The sequence below is a fragment of the Brachypodium distachyon genome, chromosome 2, assembly GCF_000005505.3.
Source record: "Brachypodium distachyon strain Bd21 chromosome 2, Brachypodium_distachyon_v3.0, whole genome shotgun sequence".
Taxonomy (NCBI): Eukaryota; Viridiplantae; Streptophyta; class Magnoliopsida; order Poales; family Poaceae; genus Brachypodium; species Brachypodium distachyon.
Window position 1 is genome coordinate 18,109,816 of NC_016132.3, and position 19,970 is coordinate 18,129,785.

The 19,970-nt window shown below is 47.3% G+C and overlaps 2 protein-coding genes and 1 non-coding gene across 7 annotated transcripts; all 3 read right to left on the reverse strand.

Moving 5' to 3' along the window:
* Positions 1 to 12,928: 12,928 nt before the first annotated feature.
* Positions 12,929 to 14,460, reverse strand: LOC106866161. The gene has a single exon (XM_014898913.2). The coding sequence runs from the start codon at positions 14,371 to 14,373 to the stop codon at positions 13,120 to 13,122; it is 1,254 nt and encodes a 417-aa protein (XP_014754399.1). The 5' UTR covers positions 14,374 to 14,460; the 3' UTR covers positions 12,929 to 13,119.
* Positions 14,461 to 14,686: 226 nt separating this feature from the next.
* On the reverse strand, positions 14,687 to 14,758 carry TRNAD-GUC. The gene has a single exon. It is a non-coding gene; the product is annotated as a tRNA-Asp (tRNA).
* Positions 14,759 to 15,344: 586 nt separating this feature from the next.
* Positions 15,345 to 18,893, reverse strand: LOC100822952 (probable 1-acyl-sn-glycerol-3-phosphate acyltransferase 5). 5 transcript variants are annotated; one of them, XM_024459936.1, is made up of 5 exons: positions 18,680 to 18,893; positions 16,797 to 17,512; positions 16,348 to 16,478; positions 16,088 to 16,236; positions 15,345 to 15,849 (listed from the first exon to the last, which is right to left on the reverse strand). In XM_024459936.1, the coding sequence occupies exons 2-5, from the start codon at positions 17,423 to 17,425 to the stop codon at positions 15,682 to 15,684; spliced, it is 1,077 nt and encodes a 358-aa protein (XP_024315704.1). In that variant the 5' UTR covers positions 17,426 to 17,512; positions 18,680 to 18,893; the 3' UTR covers positions 15,345 to 15,681. The 5 variants fall into 5 exon arrangements, with proteins under 5 accessions (XP_024315704.1, XP_024315705.1, XP_010231202.1 ...); XM_024459937.1 differs by having other exon boundaries at positions 16,106 to 16,236; positions 18,680 to 18,892; XM_010232900.3 differs by lacking the exon at positions 16,088 to 16,236 and having other exon boundaries at positions 18,680 to 18,880.
* Between the last annotated feature and the right edge of the window lie 1,077 nt (positions 18,894 to 19,970).

The following is a 19,970-nucleotide window of genomic DNA, read 5'->3' on the forward strand; positions in this document are numbered from 1 at the left end:
CAGGGGAAGGGAAGGAGGAGGTGGGGTGTGCGAGGCGGGCTGTGTGGCGGGGCAGAGGCGAGCCGTGGGGGGAGGAGGCGGCGGCGTTGGAGGCTGGATGGGCGAGGAGAAAAAAAAATGAAAAAAACGGTTCGGAGTGTTAAGATTAATTAACAAATATTAATTAAAGAGAATCAATCCTTGACCGTGACATCCCGCAATCCCTCAAAAAACTGCCGGAAGCTGTCTTTCGGGAGTCTTGTCTTCAGGAACTGCCATATTTGATCCCTATATATTTGTACAATTAATCATCAATAATATACCGATTCATTCTTGTCTAGTACACAATTTACTTCTAACACGTTATCAGCATGTTCTCGGAGCCCCTTCGAGAGAACTGACGAGAGGAAGAGAAAAAAAAAGATTTCTACGGGGACGATCCAGACTCTCAAAAAGATGAATGGAGATATTTTAACAATCGCTGGACGCGATACGGTAATAGTTGGCACTGGACGTGCCATATTTACCTTTCCAAATGGTACACAAGTGACTATCGAGGATGCCTTGTTGTATCCGATTCTTCACGTACCCTAATCAGTTATCGAGATATCCATAAGAATGGTTTTCACATTGAAACCCATGAAGACAACAAAGAAGAGTTTCTACTCTTCACAAAAGATTACGGATATGGCAAACAAATACTTTAGAAAATTCCTTCTCTGTCGTCTGGATTGTACTATACGTACATCAAGCCCGTAGAACATGTTACTTACAAGGTAATTTTCCAGAATGCTGATGCATTCCAAACTTGGCATGATCGCCTAGGCCATCCTGGTATCGGGATGATGAGGAAAATTCCTAACAATTCCATTGGTCATGCTTTAAGTGAATCAAAATTTCCACAGTCATCAGACTTCGTGTGCACATCATGCGCCACAGGGAAGCTAATTTTGAGGCCTTCGGACCTCAAAATACAAGCTGAACCACTTCAGTTTCTTGAACGCATTCAAGGTGACATTTGTGGTCCCGTCCAACCATTGTCTGGACCATTTAGGTATTTCATGGTTTTGATAGCCGCATCTACACGATAGTTGCACGTGTGCCTTTTGTCCACACGAAATCATGCATTTGCCAAGATAATGAGGGAAGTAATTAAATTACAGGCCCGTTATCCAGAAAGTCGAATCAAATCAATTCGCATGGACAATGCTGCAGAATTCTCCTCCCATGCTTTCAGTGATTATTGCATGGTTTTGGGGATTGAAGTTCAACACTCTGTTCCATATGTCCATACTCAAAACGGTTTGGCTGAATCCCTGATTAAAAGGATCAAGCTCAACGCAAGACCTTTGTTAATGAATTGTAGCTTGCCAACCTCTTGTTGGGGTCATGCAGTTTTACACGCTGCTGACTTAATACAATTGCGACCTACTGCATATCACAGTACTTCCCCTCTGCAATTGGTACGTGGGAATCCTCCAAGCATTTCCCATCTGCGTAAATTCGGATGTGCAAAGTACATCCCGATCTCACCACCCCAGCGTACATCCATGGGACCACATAGGAAACTGCGGATCTATGTGGGGTACAAATCACCGTCGATTATCAAGTACCTGGAACCCCTTACAGGGGACCTATTCACAGCCCGTCACGCTGATTGTATCTTTAATGAGGAACATTTCCCGGCATTAGGGGGAGATTTCGAGTACCAGAAAGAATGCCCGGAAATTGATTGGAATGCAATTGCCATTTCATCCTCTGATCCACGTACCCAAGAGACTGAACTCCAAGTTCGGAAAATAATTAATTTGCAACATCTTGCAAATAATCTGCCAGATTCGTTTACTGATTTAAAAGGTGTTACGAAATCCTCGAATCTGGCCAGAAATGCGCCCGAACGAGTGGAGGTACCAGCTAAAACCACTCAACTTCCCGTCACTAAAAAGAGGGGGAGTAGTACGGCCTCTGACCAGGAATCTGCTTCTCACAGGCAGCAAAGGAAAGAGAGGAGAAAATCCTCAAAATCAGTAAATGCAAGTCAATCTAGCATTGACACACACCTAACGGGTAGTACACACCCGGTGGAAGGGCAACCTCCACAACCCAATTACAGTTTGCACACACTGGTTGGGACATCGGAACACCCAGACTCACGCGTATTGGGAAATCATGAAGAGTCACCAAGGGTGCAGGAGATATCCACCAACTATATCGATTCTGGAGAATCATTTAATCGTAAGTCTACGATTGTCGACATATATTTTTCTGCTACAATTGCTGATACCCTTCTCAATGATCATGATCCAAGGACTATCGTTGAGTGTGAAAAACGCTCCGACTAACCTCAACGGAAGGAAGCAATACAAACAGAACTAGCTTCGCTTAACAAAAGGAAGGTATTCACATAAGAAATACCTACACCTCCCAATGTTTTCCCCGTGGGATTCAAATGGGTTTTTGTCCGGAAACGGAATGAGAACAATGAGGTGGTGAGATACAAAGCGAGGCTCGTAGCACAGGGTTTCACGCAGAGGCCCGGCATTGATTTCAATGAAACATATTCTCCAGTAATGAGTGGTATCACTTTGCGGTACCTTATATCTTTGGCAGTGCAAAATCATCTATCTATGCAGTTGATGGATGTCGTGACCGCATATCTTTACGGGCCACTAGATTCGGACATTTACATGAAGGTTTCCGATGGAATCTCTGTCCCGAATGCAAGCGCAAAACGTAATATGTACTGTGTTAAATTGAACAAGTCTTTATACGGCTTGAAACAGTCGGGACAGATGTGGTACAACCGACTAAGTGAGTTCCTTCTTCAGAAGGGTTATTCCAACAATGATGACTGCCCGTGTGTCTTCATCAAGAAGTCCTCTTCAAGATTTTGCATCATTTCAGTGTATGTTGATGATCTAAACATCATTGGCAACGCACAAGATATTGATGAAGCGCGCAATCATCTAAAGACAGAATTTGAGATGAAGGATTTGGGTAAAACCAAATTTTGTTTGGGTCTCCAACTCGAACACCTTCCCTCAGGAATAATGGTACATCAAGCTGCCTATATTCAGAAAATATTGGAGAAATTCAATATGGATAGATCCTACCCATCTAAAACTCCCATGGTGGTTCGTTCTCTAGACGTAGAGAAAGATCCGTTCAAGCCAAGGGTCGATGGAGAAGAGATGTTGGGATCCGAAGTTCCATATCTCAGTGCCATTGGAGCGCTCATGTACCTTGCAAATTGCACGAGACCTGACCTCGCATTTGCAGTAAATCTACTTGCTAGACACAGCGCAGCCCCCACCAAACGCCGTTGGGCAGGAGTAAAGAATGTCTTTCGATATCTCCAAGGCAAGAAGGATCTTGGCCTATATTTTCAATCCCAGAGAAATCTGGACTCTAATATGGTTGGATACACAAATGCTGGATATTTATCTAATCCTCATAATGCCAGATCGCAGACCGGTTTTGTGTTCCTACATGCTGGAACTGCAATTTCAGGGAAGTCTTCAAAACAGACTCTGGTTGCAACTTCTACCAATCATTCTGAAATAATCGCATTGTATGAGGCGTCACGTGAATGCGTGTGGCTTCGCAAAATGATAAACCACATACAGATGTCATGTGGAATTGGTTCTATTGAATCACCTACCATTATCTATGAAGATAATGCAGCTTGTGTTGCACAGATGCAAACAGGATACATCAAAAGCAATATCACTAAGCATATTGCCCCTAAATTGTTTTATCCCCATGAACTCCAAAAGAGTGGAAAAATAAACATCTTGCAAGTCAAATCATGCGATAATCTTGCTGACCTATTCACAAAGTCTCTACCAACTGCAACATTCCAGAAATACATTCATAGAATTGGTATGCGACGACTACGTGATATGCAATAATCAGGGGGAGTGTCTTCTTGAATTATTCCTGTTCAGAGCATCATATCACACTCTTTTTCCTTTATGAGTTTACTTTACAGGTTCTCATTAAGGTTTTTAACGAGGTAATATCAACATGAGATTTTGTGCCTTACTTTCTGTTTTCCCCATCGGGGTTTTTAGGGAAAGTATACACGACATAATTATTGTCCTCGATATTCTATGGAGCTTATTCATATTGAGTTAACAGAGGCAATAACCATAATATGTTGTATCATTTTCTCCTTATTTTTCCCACAGGGTTTTAAAGGAGTTTCAACAGCATATCCTACATCACTCCTCACATTTTTCCCACAGGGTTTTTGGAGGAGACTTAATCAAAGATGATGGATCATTCTATGCAGTCAAGGAGTGATTAGGAGGAGTGTTAAGATTAATTAACAAATATTAATTAAGGAGAATCACTCCTTAACTGTGACATCCCACGATCCCTCCAAAAACTGTCGGAAGTTGCCTTTCGGGAGTCTTGTCTCCAGGAACTGCCATATTTGATCCCTTATATATTTGTACAATCAATCATCAATAATATACCGATTCATTCTTGTCTAGTACACAATTTACTTCTAACACGGAGGCTGAAAGATTCTACTGCCGGGTGGGTCGAATTTCAGGCTCCGTACGTAACCACTAAGTGCACACGGTTAGAAGATAATCCATGTTTAGTGACTCTGACTGTGAGGCTATTATTATTTGTGTTCGTCTAGGAGGGTGAATGTTGGAATGAACATGCCCGTGTATATACGTTCGGGTTGAGTTGGATGTCCAAAAGCCCTCTTTCACGACAGGTTCATAAACACATGTTGGAAAAACTCCTATGGTACCTCGCCGCCAAGGCGGTTGGTCGAGAGAGATGGATGCGCTGGAGGCTGATGCACTGGGCGAGGGTGGCCGGTATCACCCCGGACAGCAGGTTCCTTTTCAGGTGGAGGATGCTGAGTTGGGTAAGGTTCCCAATGCTGTCCGCGATGCTTCCCGGCCGCCAAGGCGTTACCCGACAGGTCCAGCAAGCTGAGTGTCTTGACTTGGCCTATATATGCATGGAGGGATCTCGCCCGTCAGGGCGTTGTTGGACAGGTTTAGCAGCCGAAGATTCTGGAACGCGCAGATGGACGCTGGGATGGTCGTCCCATTGAGCTGGTTGCTCGAGAGGTTCATCTCCACCAGCATAAGGTTTTTCAGGTCGCCCATGTCGGCAGGAATCGAGCCCTTGATCTGGTAGTTGTCGGCCAGAAAGAGGTGCGACAGGTTCCGCGGGAGCATGGAGCCGAAGCGGCTCGGCAGCCGGCCGCCCATCCCCACGGAGTCGGCCTCTATCTCTAGTAACTGTGAGCAGTTTGATACTGCAGTGAAGAAGGGCTCTAGGTTGGCTCCAGAACCTGTTGTCGGACAAATGCAGATAAGCTAGGCCCTGCTTGCCCGAGATGATGTCGGTCGGAAGCTCGTCGGCGAGCGAGTTATCCTCGATCCACATCCAGCAGCCAGAGAGACGTGCAGTTGTAGTTTTGGAAGAGAGCAGGAGGTATATATACGGCCTGACAGATGGTTAAACTCGAGGCTAAGGAAGTGCTTAGATGCTAGGCAGTTCGGACAGGACCGGCGGTATATATGCTGCCGCTGAGCTGGTTGCGGCTGAGGTCGAGGCTGGCAAGGCTGCGGAGGCTGGAGAACTCGATCGGCCGGGATCTGCCCCGTGAGGTTGCGCACGGACAGCGGGAGAGCTCCGGAGAAGTAATTGTATGAGATGTCGAGGCTCCGGAGGCGCGATAGGTGGCCGACGACCGGGCCGGGGAATGGTGCCGTAGATGCTCATGTGGCTTAGAGAGAGCCTGACAACGTGCTGCCGCGTCCTGTATATCGCAAAGAGACACCGGCCGGTGAAGCCGCCGCATACGTCGTCGTTGGACTCGTTCCAGTCGGCCAGGACCGACGGGGACGGCAGCTCTTGAACGCCAGAAGGGTGGCCTTCTCCTCAGCAAGCATGGCTATATAGGTGCTGCCTGTCCCCGCTTGCAACGATCACGTGGAAGAGAACGAGGAGGCCGGAGCGTGGCCCTGCCATTCATCACCATATTTACCGATCGATACGGCACCCTCGTTCTTGTAACCGGTCGCGCGTGTGATTGTTGGCTTTAACTAGCTAGCTCAAAACACGGGATCGAGCACACTGCAGGGATCTTTTGTTTCCTCGGTCTTGTTTGTTTCTTGTCGCGTTTTGGCTTGATGGATCATTCACTCCTACATATATACTATCGACAGTGTGCGCAGCGCATGTTCTTTCCGTCCATATGTGTGTGTGGTGTGGTGTTGCTCATTCCTGGTAGTTAAATTCCCACTCGTTTTCTTCTTGCCGTAATGCATGCCTTTCACTTTCTCTTCTTAGCGCGGCCTTTATGCCGAATTTGTGTGCTATACTGCTTGCTTTTGAAGGATTAAAGAGTAAATAACATTGTTACCTTTAATTAATTTTATCTATCCCATTTGAACTATACGACCGACAACTCAAGTCATTCCTCCAAGGAATAAATAACGTGTAAATTCAGATTATGTCCAGATCAGGTTTGATTGCACTTTGTGAAGCGCGAGCTGAGCCTAACTCAGGTGGTTGGTTCCTTGTGGCTCAGGTTCAAGTCTCCGACTTGACGTGGGTGCTCGCATTTTTCTGGATTTATTTCAGGACCTAACTCGTGTACATTCTGTGTTTTTTCAAAAAAAAAGATTGCACTCTGTGAAGCGGACATGGCGGACCCACCTAATAAGCCCCGAGCACCACCGAAGTGGCCTCGGTTCTTGATGCTGCTAGCTGCGGCGCAACCCACCTAATAGCATGCGACGCGGCATGTGTAACTTCTTGCATGTTGTTTTCCTGATGTTGCATTGGCTCAATGGCTCGCCCACTGGGCTTGTCCGCTTTGGCCGCAATAGGCTGCCGGCAGCCGCATATAGCACGATCAATCCCCACCTAAACATCATTCGTGGAATAGTTCATTTTATTTCAGAACATCTTCATAGCAGATATCATGGCTTGTCTGTGACCTTCACTCGCGCTAAACATATCTAAGCCTAAGCCTTCATAGCAGATTTCATGGCTTGTATGTGACTTTCAGAACATCTTCGTAGCTAGCTCTGACAAACATATCCCAAATGAATATCCCAATCCTATCGGGCGGTTTTGGGTCTAGGGTCTAGCTAGAGACCTTGTAGTAGTTTTTCTTGCACATATATAATATGATTTGTACGTGTGCAATTATCCTTTCATCCATGTAGTTCTCGGTAAAACTATATAAGTGAATTAGCTAAACTTTTAACCTAAGTAAACAATATCTCACATTGTCTCCTTGGGGTTCCGTAGCTTACCATGGACAACTTGCTAGTATGACGAAACAAGAAAGTGCATGGAGAGATTTTATATACAAGCTATTACCATGGTCCATGGACACAAAGTCCAGAAGAGCTACTACCTAGAAACTAGATTAGCTGGAAATTGATGAAGTGGGCTTGAAGAAGCCTTCAGAGGCGATTACAACGCCGTTTCCCCTTTGATATACACCTTCTTTTGGTGGCAAGATTTTTGGTAGTTTTGCTCGCTATTGTTTTCTACCTCCTTCGGTCCTTTCCTGGCATCATTTGTCGGTGGGGATTATAGAGAGTGTGTCGGTTAGGGTAACGGATAATGCCAAAAATCAGATGCGGCGGCCACTGTGGTGGCCCCACGGGCATGCCCTAGGGCGCCCCTGGGCCTAGGTCCCTCCCACGTGTCCCCGTTGAGACTATTCGCTAACTTTCAAGTGCACCTTCAGGGCTCCGACATATTCACCCTCTAATTTACTGGGATTTTTCTTCCCGCGTTAAGCTTAAAAAAGGAACATAATGAAAAAGGAAAAAATATGACTCACAGCACTTAACTGCACCGAAGACAAACAAGTTAATAAAATTTCGTAAAAAAAACATAAAAATAAAGAAAAAACTTCAAAAGAAATAGAGCAAGGTAGACCAGAGTGGAGTAGCGCGTGGAATCCGTTGCTACGAGCAACAATTTCTATAGCCATCTTTACATACATCACTAATTAATGAAATCTGCAGAACAGGTTAAACTTCCCAACTGATCGGTGGGAAAAGATACAGTTAATTTCTATTACATGGATACTTCTGGGTATTATCCCCGTATCAGTATGCCATTGGCAACAATTTCAAGAGATAAAGGTTTAATGGGACACTGAAAAATCAGAAATGACTGACATATGTTCTTGTAAAATACGAGTACCTCTCACGGCATGCGACAGGTTAAACAGGAGTGTCGTGGGGCTGTGGGCTTTGTGGCAGATGCAAAAGCGGTATAAGCTACGGAGTAGATAGTAGCACGTACTCTGAAGATCTACGTTGCGCCTCGTTGCACATGCTCTAGGAAATAGGATTGAAGCCTAGCAATCTTCTGAGGATTGGCAGCAGATGGCTAGAGATCGACGCACGTGTAACAGATTAGCAGGATTGTGAATATCTACAATATTATATTATATTGCTTTCTTTGTTATCGCTTCTGACCTGACCATGCATGGTTTCGAAGTACACCCAGGCCGGGTTGCGTATTTTTTTTAACGTATCTATGTAACAATGACATTCGACAGCCTTTGAACCTGATGTAGACGATTTATCATCTACTACTGTCTAGTGTTTTGTTAATCCAAAGATACTTTCTTTACTTTTTTTTTGCGACCAGCTACTTTCTTTGCTTGAGTATGGAAGTTTAGACTGATGCTGCGTCTCAAACAGAAACAAAAAAGAAGAAGAGGTGCTGCATAATTGCATAATTCAACATGCATGCATTTCCACACCAAGTTGACATCAAATGCAAAACTCATAACTGAAGAATGGCATCCTTGAAACAACAAAGAAATTGATCTGAAGGAAATTTGTTCTAGCTGCAGACTGGAAGATACTACGGAGTACTACAATCCCTTAAAAAACAAGCTACAGTTTGTCTATCGCTTAATTAACATTCATCCATCTACTGGAGCCGACAGCCTGCGCCTGCAGATAGGGCACTTCTCGCTTTCCTTGAGACAGAGCTCCAAGCATTCGCCATGGAAGACATGGGGCTGGAAGCACCCGGGCCACTTGGCGAGGCCGCTCTCGAGCTCCTCCAAGCAAACGGAGCACTCATCTTCCTCTTCCTTGCCTTTGCCTTTGCCTTTGGCTTCGTCTTCGCAGGGCCGCCGCAGTACTGGCTCGGGCAGCTGCAGCTCCATGCCGACGTGGTACATAGACACGGGCCAGGTCTCTTCCGTCATCCCTCCCAGGTAGTAACTCACACGGCCCATGCGCCTCGTCGTGTAGTCCCCGCGCCGGAGGATGCCGACGTCGGCGCGCAAGTAGACGCGCCAGGCCCGCGGCGGGACGCGCATGTCGGAGACCAACCTGGCCCAGAGCTCCTCGAGCGGGCAGGCATGGCTGGCGGGGTAGATCAGCGGGCCCAGCGCCGGCCCGGCCCAGCGCCGCAGCGAGGCCGCGGCGTCGCCGTCGTCCGGGACGGCGAAGCGCATCTCGTGCAGCTTCGTGCTCCTGAAGCCGCGCACCGCCACGCCGTCGCCGGAGCCGGAGGAGATGAAGCGGGTGAAGCGGTATAGCAGCATGATCTGCCTCTGCGGAGGCTCGCCCTCTACGGGGTTCTCCTCGGTGTAGACCCGCAGGACGCCGGCGGTGCTCCCGGCAGAGGCGAACCGCGGCGATAGGTCGCGTTTCAGGCCGTTGAGGATGACGCAGCGGCGGGTCATCAGCTCCATGTTTCCGCCCGCTAGGAACGCTTTGGAGTCGTCGGTGAGCGTCTTGAGCGGCACGTCCACCTCGTCGTCGTACTCGCTCTCCGCCTCGTCATCGTCGGCGGCGGCGTTGCGCTCCTCTCCCTCGCCGTCGCCGCTCTCCGCCTCGTCATCGTCGGCGTAGCGCTCCTCTTCCTCTTCCTCATCGGCAAGAACCGGCGAGGACTCTTCTTCTTCGGTGGCGGGGGCGGCGGGGTCGTCCCGGTTCATGATCGGCATCCTAACCCTGGGATGGGACAGGGAGGCACGGGGCGAGAGTTGCAGGAGAGGAGAGGAAGGGGATGAGTAACGCAGATGGGAAGAGAATGAGTTGGCTTCTTCCACCCGCTCCTCGTGCTCATTTTATAGAGGCACTCCAGGTCGTACAGAGAGCTTGCTAGGAAGGATACAGCAGAGCATGCAGACTGGGAAAGAAAATCTTCTACGATTTGAAGAGGGAAAACATTAAATGCCGTTAATGCCAGGCTTGTGATATCAATGCTTTCCAAAATATTATACAGGACCGTTGTAAATCCATTGTCTTTGGACAAGAGGTCCCTGGCTGCTCGCGGTTGGCCGTACGCCGCCAAGGAATATGTCCTCTACTCTCCCTTAGTCGTAGTCTCCCCCATCCCCACCCTCCATCCCTAGCTACCCCTTTCAAGTTTGCTTGGGAGTTTATAAACCCTAATCCAAGTTTTACGCGCCGACACTTATATTTTGTTGGCGGCGGTGTAAACCCTAATCTTATTGATCCAGTTTCCAATTAAAACCTTTTGTGTTTGGTGATTAATTGCGCCGCCATAATGGACCTCGTCCAAATCGCTCTTTGTTTCCCGGGGCTCGACAAGATCTAATGTGGCTTGATGGCGACGGAAGGAGTTGAGGGGCTAACGAGGAAGCTGATACTCTCAAATGCGGAGAGACAATCCCACATACAAGGAAGTGACATGGCTTCCATAGGCGATTGGGAAATTGCTCTCAGATAAGAAACTGGCAAACCAAGGTACACTCGATACATGTTGGGAAATGTTTGGTGTCCGTTGAAGGGGTTCAGATGGAGAGGAGGGGCTGTAGATGTTACAAAAGGAGTTATTGGTCATGCGGGAGCTAGACACTGCCAAAACCTAGATCGATGAGATCGAGTTTTATACCATACCAATGTGGATTAGAGTGTCCCTCTTTTTAAAGGGTTGTGTGCATGGATTGATGCAGACGTTTTAGGATTGTTCCTCACTTCCTCCTTTTGAAACAAAATCGTGGATGGACAGGGATATAAGCTGTTGGTGCCGAGGCGTGAAATTATCTTATATCCCCTTTGTCCGAGACTCGCTGCATGCTGAAGCTCGAGCTTGACTCCATGAGCTCCAAGCTGCACATTCTAGCTAAGTAGCTAGGAATAACATGCATTGAGGTAAGGTTAAGATGAAGAGAGAACTCCATATTTGCTATCCAAATTTTGCGCATATGTCCAAATGCCACTCAAAATTTTCCGGTTCCGAATATACCACTCAAAATTTTCCGGTCCGAATATACCATTCAAATTTTGCATGGGTTCAAATATGCCACTCCATTTAGTTGACCGTTACGTAAGACCTAAACAATTATCGGTTTTTTATATTGACCAATATGGTCCTGCGTCCACACAGGTCAGAGCTCTTCATGCATGCGCTCCGCGGCCTGTTTGCACGGCCTAATTAAGAATGCGATTGTGATCATTTCCTGGTTCACGGGGCTAGCTCTAGCTCCTAGCTAGCTCTCGGCCAAACTCAAACGCACATATGTTGTATGCTGCCCTGGCCAGGACGTACACTAAAACTCACCAAGTCCACGCGAATTGCCTAGCTAGACACAGGCAGCACAAGGACTCCTGCATGCACACGCACGTACATGCGCCGCTGGCCGCTGCATGTGTGTCGTGTTTCATTTCTTACCGATGGTAGAATCGCGTACGTAGCTGACTTGTATTTTCGTACGTCGGTCTTGGCCGGTAGGTATATACGCTGGCCGTATTCGGTAAAAACTACCGTACTAGGAGCAAAAAAAGGAAAATCAACATACTACGCAGGGGCAATATTGTCTTTTCATATCTTACTTAACGATCGACTAACAGCAGTGGCATATTCGTACCCCGTGCAAAATTTGAACGACATATTTGAAACAGGCAAAATCTGAGTGTCATTTGGACATGTGGCCAAATTTTGACCGGCAAATATGAAGTTATCTCTAAGATGAATGACAGGTGGTAGAAACTAGTACGATCCAGCTAGCTCGCAAAGGTTAGATACTCTTCAAAGAGATAAAACCTTAACATTCATCCTCCTTCGGTGTACTAAATTTTGATCACGGAAAAGATGTAAATGCTCAAATTTACATGTACAGGTTAGACGGTTAGAAGTTTAGGGCCCCGAAATGGTTTCCACTTCTAGGCTGTGTGCTGCTACTCCACAAAGCTAAGATGTACTCCCTCCGATTCTAAATTGTTGTCGAAATATTACATATATCTAGACGTTTTTTAAGAATAGATACATTCATATTTGAGCAAATTTGAGTCAAGAATTTAAAATGAGAGGAATAATTACGATCTTATCACAACATTCGGTAACGAGTTGCACGCAATATGTACCAGTACTATCAGACAGAAAAAAGGACGGAAAAAGGAAATTCTTTACGTGCGCCCCTCGGTCCCGTTGAGTCTGTGACGCACACTACCGCACGGACTAACTAGCAACCAAGCATGACACGTATATACATCCAAACGAGCAGCGGAGATTGGAGACCGGTAGGCTGCTGATGAGAGCACGTCACACTGAGTAGGAGTTAAATGTGTAGAAAGGGAAAGGATAAAAAAATTCTACTCAGGGGATCCCATATGGCATAGGCAACAATTTCCAGAGGTTTAGTGGAACACTGAAACAACAGGTACGAATGGCATATGTTCATGTAAAATACCTCTTACGGCATGCCACATGTTAGTAAGAATTAATTGGCGTGGCTGATGTACGTAGACTACATGATGAAAAAAATATTCTACCATTCTGCATATCACAATTTTATTCTGCAACCTTTGAACATCATGTACATGATTCTCGTTTACTGTCCAGTCTCTGTTAATCCAAAGCTACTTTCTTTACTGGACTATGAAAGTTTTGACTGATGCTAAGAAAAGCAGAAAACGTGATGCATAATTCAACATACATTTCTCCATTGATCAAACATGGTTTTTTTACAGTGGTATGTTCCCATCAAATACATCTCATAACCTAGTTCAGTTCATCTCTGAAGAATTCTTGAAACAACAACAAAATCTGAAGGAAACTTGTTCTAGCTGCATAAAGGAAGATGCAACTGCATTCCCTTCAAAAAACGCTACAGCTTGTCTGTCGCTCGCTTAGCATTCATCCATCTGTCGGAGCCGACAGCTTGCGCCTGCAGATGGGGCACGCCTCGCTCTCCTTGAGGCAGAGCTCCAAGCATTCGCCATGGAAGACATGGGGCAGGGAGCACCCGGGCCACGCGGCGAGGCCGCTCTCGAGCAGCTCGAAGCAAACGGGGCACTCCTGCCCGGCGACATCCGCCACGACCTTCCTCCTCTTCGCCGGCCGCCCACCGTCAGTGTCGTCCTCCTCGTCGCCGGCGGCCTCTGCGTTCGCGCCCAGAAGAACTGGCTCGGGCAGCTGCAGCTCCATGGCGACGTGGTACCCGGGCCAGGGTGCGGCCATCATCCGTTCCAGCCTGGCGCGCACGCGCTCCATGCGCCTCGGTGTGTAGTCCCGGCGCCGGAGGATGCCGACATCGGCAAGCACCTGGACGCGCCCCGCCCGCGGCGGGACGCGCACCGTGGAGACCAAGCGCGACCACAGCGCCTGGAGCGCCCTGCTGTGGCGCACGGGGTAGATCAGCGGCGCCAGCGACGACCCGGCCCACGGCAGCGAGCCCGCCGCGTCGCCGGTGTCCGGGACGACGAACCGCAGCTCGTGCAGCTTCGCGCCCCCGCTCGCCTTCACGCCACGGCCGCCTCTCCTGCCGTTGGAGACGAAGCGGGTGCAGCGGTAGAGCACCAGGATCTCCTTCCGCTGCTTCTTGCCTTCTTCTTCTTCGTGGGTCTCCTCGTCCTCGGCGTAGACCCGCAGGAAGCCGGCGGTGTTCCCAGCCGAGGCGAACCGCGGGGCCGGGCCGACGAAGTTCCGGCCTTCCGGGAGCGGGACGAAACGCCGGGGGATTAGAGGCATCGATTTCGACTCACGGCTTGAGCAGGCCGTTTGATCGCCGCCGTCGATCTTGAGCGGCACGTCGACCTCGTCGTCATCGTCATCGTCGCTGCCGTAGAACGCCTCGTCGAGGCGCGCCTCCTGGGGTTCTTCCTCCGGCTGTTGCTCGCCCGAGAGGATCGATTGGCTCCGGCACCAGTCGCACGGGCACGGCGAAGACGAACCTGCCGCGTCATCGCTGTCGTCGTCATCGGAATCCACCGCCTCCATCTCCCCATCCGCAAGAACCGCGGCATCTTCTTGTTCCCCGCCCGCCGCAGCAAAACCCGAAGGCGGCGGCGGCGGCGTCGCAAGATCAAGAACGCCGTAGCCCGCCAGAACCAGGACTGCAGCCGCGTCCGCGGCGGGGTCGTCCCGGTTCATCGCAATCCTCTCGTCCATGGAGTGCGATCGATGGAGTTTCTTGTGGGCGGGTCGTAAAATCGAGGGAGGCAAGGGGTGAGGGAAGATCGCAGATGGGAATTGAATGAGTTGGGGTGATCGACCCGTTCCCCGTGCCCAGATTTATAGAGGAGTGACTCCGGGCTGGGGCCGGACTCGTGTCCAATCCGAGAATCTGTGGACATTGACGTAAATAATTAACGGGCAAGAAGAGAGGATGCAGCAGAGTATTTAGATTGGGAAAGAAAACGATTTCGATTTGCAGATTGGGAAAGAAAAACGATTTCGATTTGCAGACGTAAAAAATTTAAAACGCCGTTGCCGGGGATCGAACCCGGGTCACCCGCGTGACAGGCGGGAATACTTACCACTATACTACAACGACCTGGTTGTTAAATGCTTTCCCTGTTTACAAATGATTAATAAAGAACAAAGTGTTCGCAGCTAATCCTGTGTCTGTGTCTTTGGAAAGGGAAACCATGCTCATTTCTGCTCCTAATGGGCGATCCGCTGATAATGAATGCAACAAAACGTCCAGCTGTTAAGTTTCCAATCATATATGGTATTTATGTAAAATTATCATAAAGAGATTTTCCGATAATTCAAATTGGTGCTAAGACAACTCCCTGATGAAGGAAATGAACATTCCAAACGTCCAAAAGAATTACACATCTATATGTCCGAGTCTTATATGCTGGTAAATAAATTTTCGAAAGAAAAATATAAATTCTGGATCCTGGATTAGAGGAGCAAATTTACTGTTTTTTAGAGTACTGCATCTATCTTTCTTATTTTATATTTCTAGCTGTTTATTTTTTTTTATTTTACTTGTGTATCCTTGGAGCATGTGCTCCACCGGGAGCCAAAACGCCATGTTCCATTTTCCTGCTGAGATAAAAAAAACAAAACAAAATAGTTTCTTATGCCATTGATCATATGTGCAAAGAAAATACTGATGCACGAGCAACGCATAGGCAAGTAAAGATCTCTTTGCTGCATGCTGATACACAGCTTCCAGTTACAAGTTACACCAAGTTCAAGATTTCTTGGCATGGGAGCCAACCTCAGGTAAACATATGAGCTGGGGCATATGAATAGAGTAGCAGGTGGCAAGCGTAAGAAAAGAAGCGCTGCACACTACGAAAACCTTGAACCACACGGACGAAAACAGGGTTAAATACATGAAGAAGCTTGACATGCTAATCACTGCTACAAAATTCGCGAGGCACTTGAATGTGGATAGATCTTCTTCAGTTCCTTCGTTAGGGAAGTGGCCTAGTTTCAAAAAGTCGGACAGAAGTTCGTCCTTCAGTCTAAACCTCTCCGTGAGCCAGTCAGATACTTCGTCTTCCGATGTGGGTATGTCGGAGACTTGAATGATTTCAGCATGGATGTGGACTTCGGAAGGATCGACACCATATAGGTTGTCAAGAAAAGTGGGAAGCCGATGTTTATATGCAATTGTGATATCATAAACTGCATTAAACAGAAAGATGCAAGTCATGCAACCAAAAGAGAAAATTATGAAAGAAAAATATTGCAAACTGTTCATGGTCAACCACATTAAAGTATCATGTTCCATAATACTAGGTATTTCAAGTAAATCACATTGCCCAGAAGTCATCAGTGATGTGTTTGAGAAGTAAGAAGTTCCAGTACAAGTCAATTGCATTATGTGGTTTTAGCTCCATCTACTGCAGTCATTCCAGGATACCTGGTGTGTTGAACATACTTGGAATGCTCGTTGACAACTAGGATTAACACAGTTTTGTGCAAAGCTGACAGGTCGGTCTGACTGACAATAATTTGAACAGACCAAAGGTGTCCACCAGAAAGCATTATCTTCTGATAAATGCACAAATCCTAAGATGCAGAAAATGGCAGCCCCAAATGATGATTCCTTACAGATGCTAAAATAAAGAGTGAAGTGAAAAACACTGAAGAAGGGTTTGAAGGGAGGAGACAGATGGTTACCAGCATCTAAGGAACTCCTCAGCTCTTGCAGGCAGCAATTGAAACCCTTTATCTTGGGAAGGAGGACATTTTTCAGTATAGGCAAACCATGTTCTGCCGCATACTCTTGACTTTTCAGACATTTCTTCTCACTGAGATATTAGCACAATCAGCATCCAAATCAACAAAAAAGGGGATAAGTTACACCAATTTTATTTTATTTTAAAGGCAGAATGCTATTGTACAAGCAAAAGAGCGATTAGTATGTTCAATATGGAAATTTGTTCAAGAAAATGCAAACTCTGGAGCCTTATCATCTGTGCTACCGACTAATACCCAAAAAATGAACAGATAGAATATTGAAAAGTGAATACTCAAAAGTGCTTTCATTAGACTGGAATGCTTGCCAACAATGCAGCTGAATTGACAAACATTTAGTAATAAACACGGGCGTAGACCGTAGATCTTACGTGTAATCTGTGCCTTCAGGAAAAACTGCCAGCCAAAGGGGGTCCTTGGGGTTCCTCAATCCCGAAAGCCTGCTTCGGATTAATGGTTCATCAATCTCCCAATTCCGCTCAACTGGGATGAACTCAATAATGTGAAATGCCCAGTTGAAAACAGGCAACTTCATCAAACTTTTCTTGAGGATGTACTTGATAGACTGCAAACGGCCTTTCCTCAATGCAAGATCCCACAAGTACATCCAGTCGACCTCAGTTCTGTGGTTAGCAAACAGCAAGACACACTCTTTTGGGGGTACACTTTCACCAGAGAAAACAAACCTGGTTCTGTTAATTTTCTCAAACAAAAAAGGAAACATGGCTAACCACATCCCGAACATAAAGCATGTCCACTTTCTGCTATAATGCACACTGAAAAACCGCAGAAGGAAAGTAGTGACAGGGGCCAGGTAAACCATCATCATAAATGCTGTTAACAGCATAATCACCAAGCACAATACACCGCGGCAGCGTCTGAATGTAGTCAATGGACGGTGTTTTGGTCCATTGTTCAGCATGGAAGGACGAGGAGAATCAACACTTTGCGCCTGCTTTCCATTCACATGATTCCGGGAACCAGTGGAACCATTCATCATGTGGTATTAAATGTGAAAAACTTATCCTTTCTGAAATTCACATCCCCAGCTCCATCTAAACTTCACCTGTGATGGGAGGAATGGTATCTGCAGAGAATAAATCAAATCATACATAAGCATGCTAATGTCAATTAGTGACTTGCGCAGTTTACGCAACAGTATCTTCTGCTCCTTCATCCAAATGTATAAGAAAAAAAACAAAAATGAAAAAAAAAAAGTGACTACCAAAAGCCTGCCACATGCTTTGTGAAACATTTTGGAACATATGAAGTAGTCTATAATGCATAGTAAACCCTAGATCCAAGAGAAAATTGATAGAAGCAGGTGGTTTCGACAAACAGTAACTCTAAGAAAATAAATTTGCATGGCCAGCTTGCAGTTCAGGGTGATGCCATAGCCCAAAACATCTGAGAGTGCCTACAAGACTAGATGTTAATCGAAAAGGAGAATGCACGTCTGTATACATGTATGCAGTTTTTCGTCAAGGCAAATTATAAAATCAATTAGGCTATGGTAGAAAATGTCCATGTCCATTCATAAAAGCTTAACTCACAGGTTGATACAGATGCCTTTCAGCTATGCTGATAACGAAATCTTGATGGGGGCATTCATGAGAACCAAACAACATCACTGAAATCGGGATGCCACTCCATATCACGACTACTCGTCAGTCCAGCGCAAACTAAGGGCAATCAAAGAGATGCCCCCAAACAACTCCCCGTAGTTATATTTTAGTTCCGTTAACAAAATAAAAAAAAGCTCTCCAACTACTTCCCTATACTGTCCCCCAAATCTAGCTGCTCCCCAGATCGCACCCGAGATCCCCCATACCTAGCAGAGCGATCGGGACTCCCCTGGCCCATACCACAACAACCAGCTCGGAGCCTTCCCAACGGACGACGCGCCACTTACTCGAAGGCAGGCCCTGCAGCTGCGTTGCTCGCTCCCCTGCCAGCCGCCGCTACTGAACGACAGGAGCAGAGACGTCGGGGCAGGCCAGCGAGGCAGCTCGACGGGGCATCGCCCGATCTGCCGCCGCGGCCGGCTTGGTCGGGGAGAGATACAGAGAGAGAGGGAGAGCTGCGTAGAGAGGGGGCGAGAGCTAGGGGAGGCCAGGATTTGGAGAAGATGGCGAGGTGGTGGATGAGGCCCGCGGTGGGCAAATCTGGAGGGGGAGGCGCAGAGACAGTGGAGAAGATAGAGCAGAGAGGAGAAGCAGAGGCAGAGGGGAGGGGAGGGGAGGGGGGAGTTTACCCGAGACGGGAGGCCGGCGGGGAACGACGAGTGGCCGGCGGCGATAGGGACGGGGTATCGGCTCCGGGGGCGGGGGCCGTGGACTGTGGAGGAAAGCGAGTGGATTGGAGTTGGGAGGAGGAGAGTCCTGTGTGGCGGGCGGGGCGTGTGCGTAGCGGCGCCGGCGGGTCCGCGGATGGGCGGGGGCTGGTTGGTGGGACGCGTGAGAGAACCTGAGTGGAACGAGCGAAAACGACAGTGGCCGGCCCCGGGCGGGCCGGGGGTGCCTGCCAATGCCAACGCGACGTGCTCGGCCGAATCCGGCGCTCGTCATCTCGGCGCCGTCCGCACCGCAGGCCCGCAGCGTGGCCGGTTTGGTTTGTTTGGTTTGCCTCGTGCTGTTTCGGGTGTCACGAGACGACGCGAGCCACGGCGGCCGTTGGGTGCGTGAGCCCAAACTGAGTGCACAGCTTGGATTTTAGGCCAGTACAATGCAAAATGCTTGGTAAAGTGTTTAGAAAAATTAACTGTTTTTTTAAACACTGGTGCTTGTTTATACTAGAAAGACGTCTAACTTGACACCTTCCCATACAAATAAGTATTGGTGGTTAAAAAAATGCTTGGTTTATTTACGTAAGCATCCGTCTAAGCATCTTGTAATGTATATGTTCTAATTTGGTTGACAGCCACTGTCTTTTTTTTAGTTCATCTATGTAACCATCAGCCACTTTCAAAACATGCTAAAAATACGAGCAGTGGCAAAAGATTAGGCGCCACGAAATCACTCGTCACACATTACGTAGCCATCAGGCAAGTTATAAAGACCTATTGAATCGTTTCCTCTTGGTTACAGAAGCGGCATAGTTTGTTCACGCGTTGCTAGGATTGCATCTTGCTACGATTACCTCGGATAGAGGAACCACGAGAAAAGTTTGATGTTGAGGAGGATTTAAAGCATTCAAAGACATTTCATATGACGTCAAGTACGAACCGAATCCATATGGTTGATGGTTTACAACGACCTCTTCGAGTTTGCACTTTAGGTCATTCCACAAAACTACCTTTGCACTGGGGATTGCTCTTCGGACATAATATCTGTCACGGAGGCATTACATTGTTGGACAATATTGTATAGGATGAGTTATTGATTTGCTGGATCATGAATGTGTCTAGACAAGTATCTTCCCACAATCTGAAATTGGTCCCATTGTTAACATTAAACACCTCGTGCTAAAGGAAACTTTTTTTTGACACACATTAACCTCTTCCAAAAAGGCGAGTGTAGTTTTAGAGTGAAGAGTTGTCAAATAAA

Coding starts and splice junctions, on each gene's coding strand:
- LOC106866161 (XM_014898913.2), bottom strand. CDS start 14,373: ATGGACGAGAGGATTGCGATGAACCGGGACGACCCCGCCGCGGACGCG.
- LOC100822952 (XM_010232900.3), bottom strand. CDS start 17,425: ATGATGAATGGTTCCACTGGTTCCCGGAATCATGTGAATGGAAAGCAG. Junction 16,479..16,796: donor CCTGAAGGCACAGATTACAC/GTAAGATCTACG, acceptor CTAATATCTCAG/TGAGAAGAAATGTCTGAAAA. Junction 15,850..16,347: donor GAGGAGTTCCTTAGATGCTG/GTAACCATCTGT, acceptor TGTTTAATGCAG/TTTATGATATCACAATTGCA.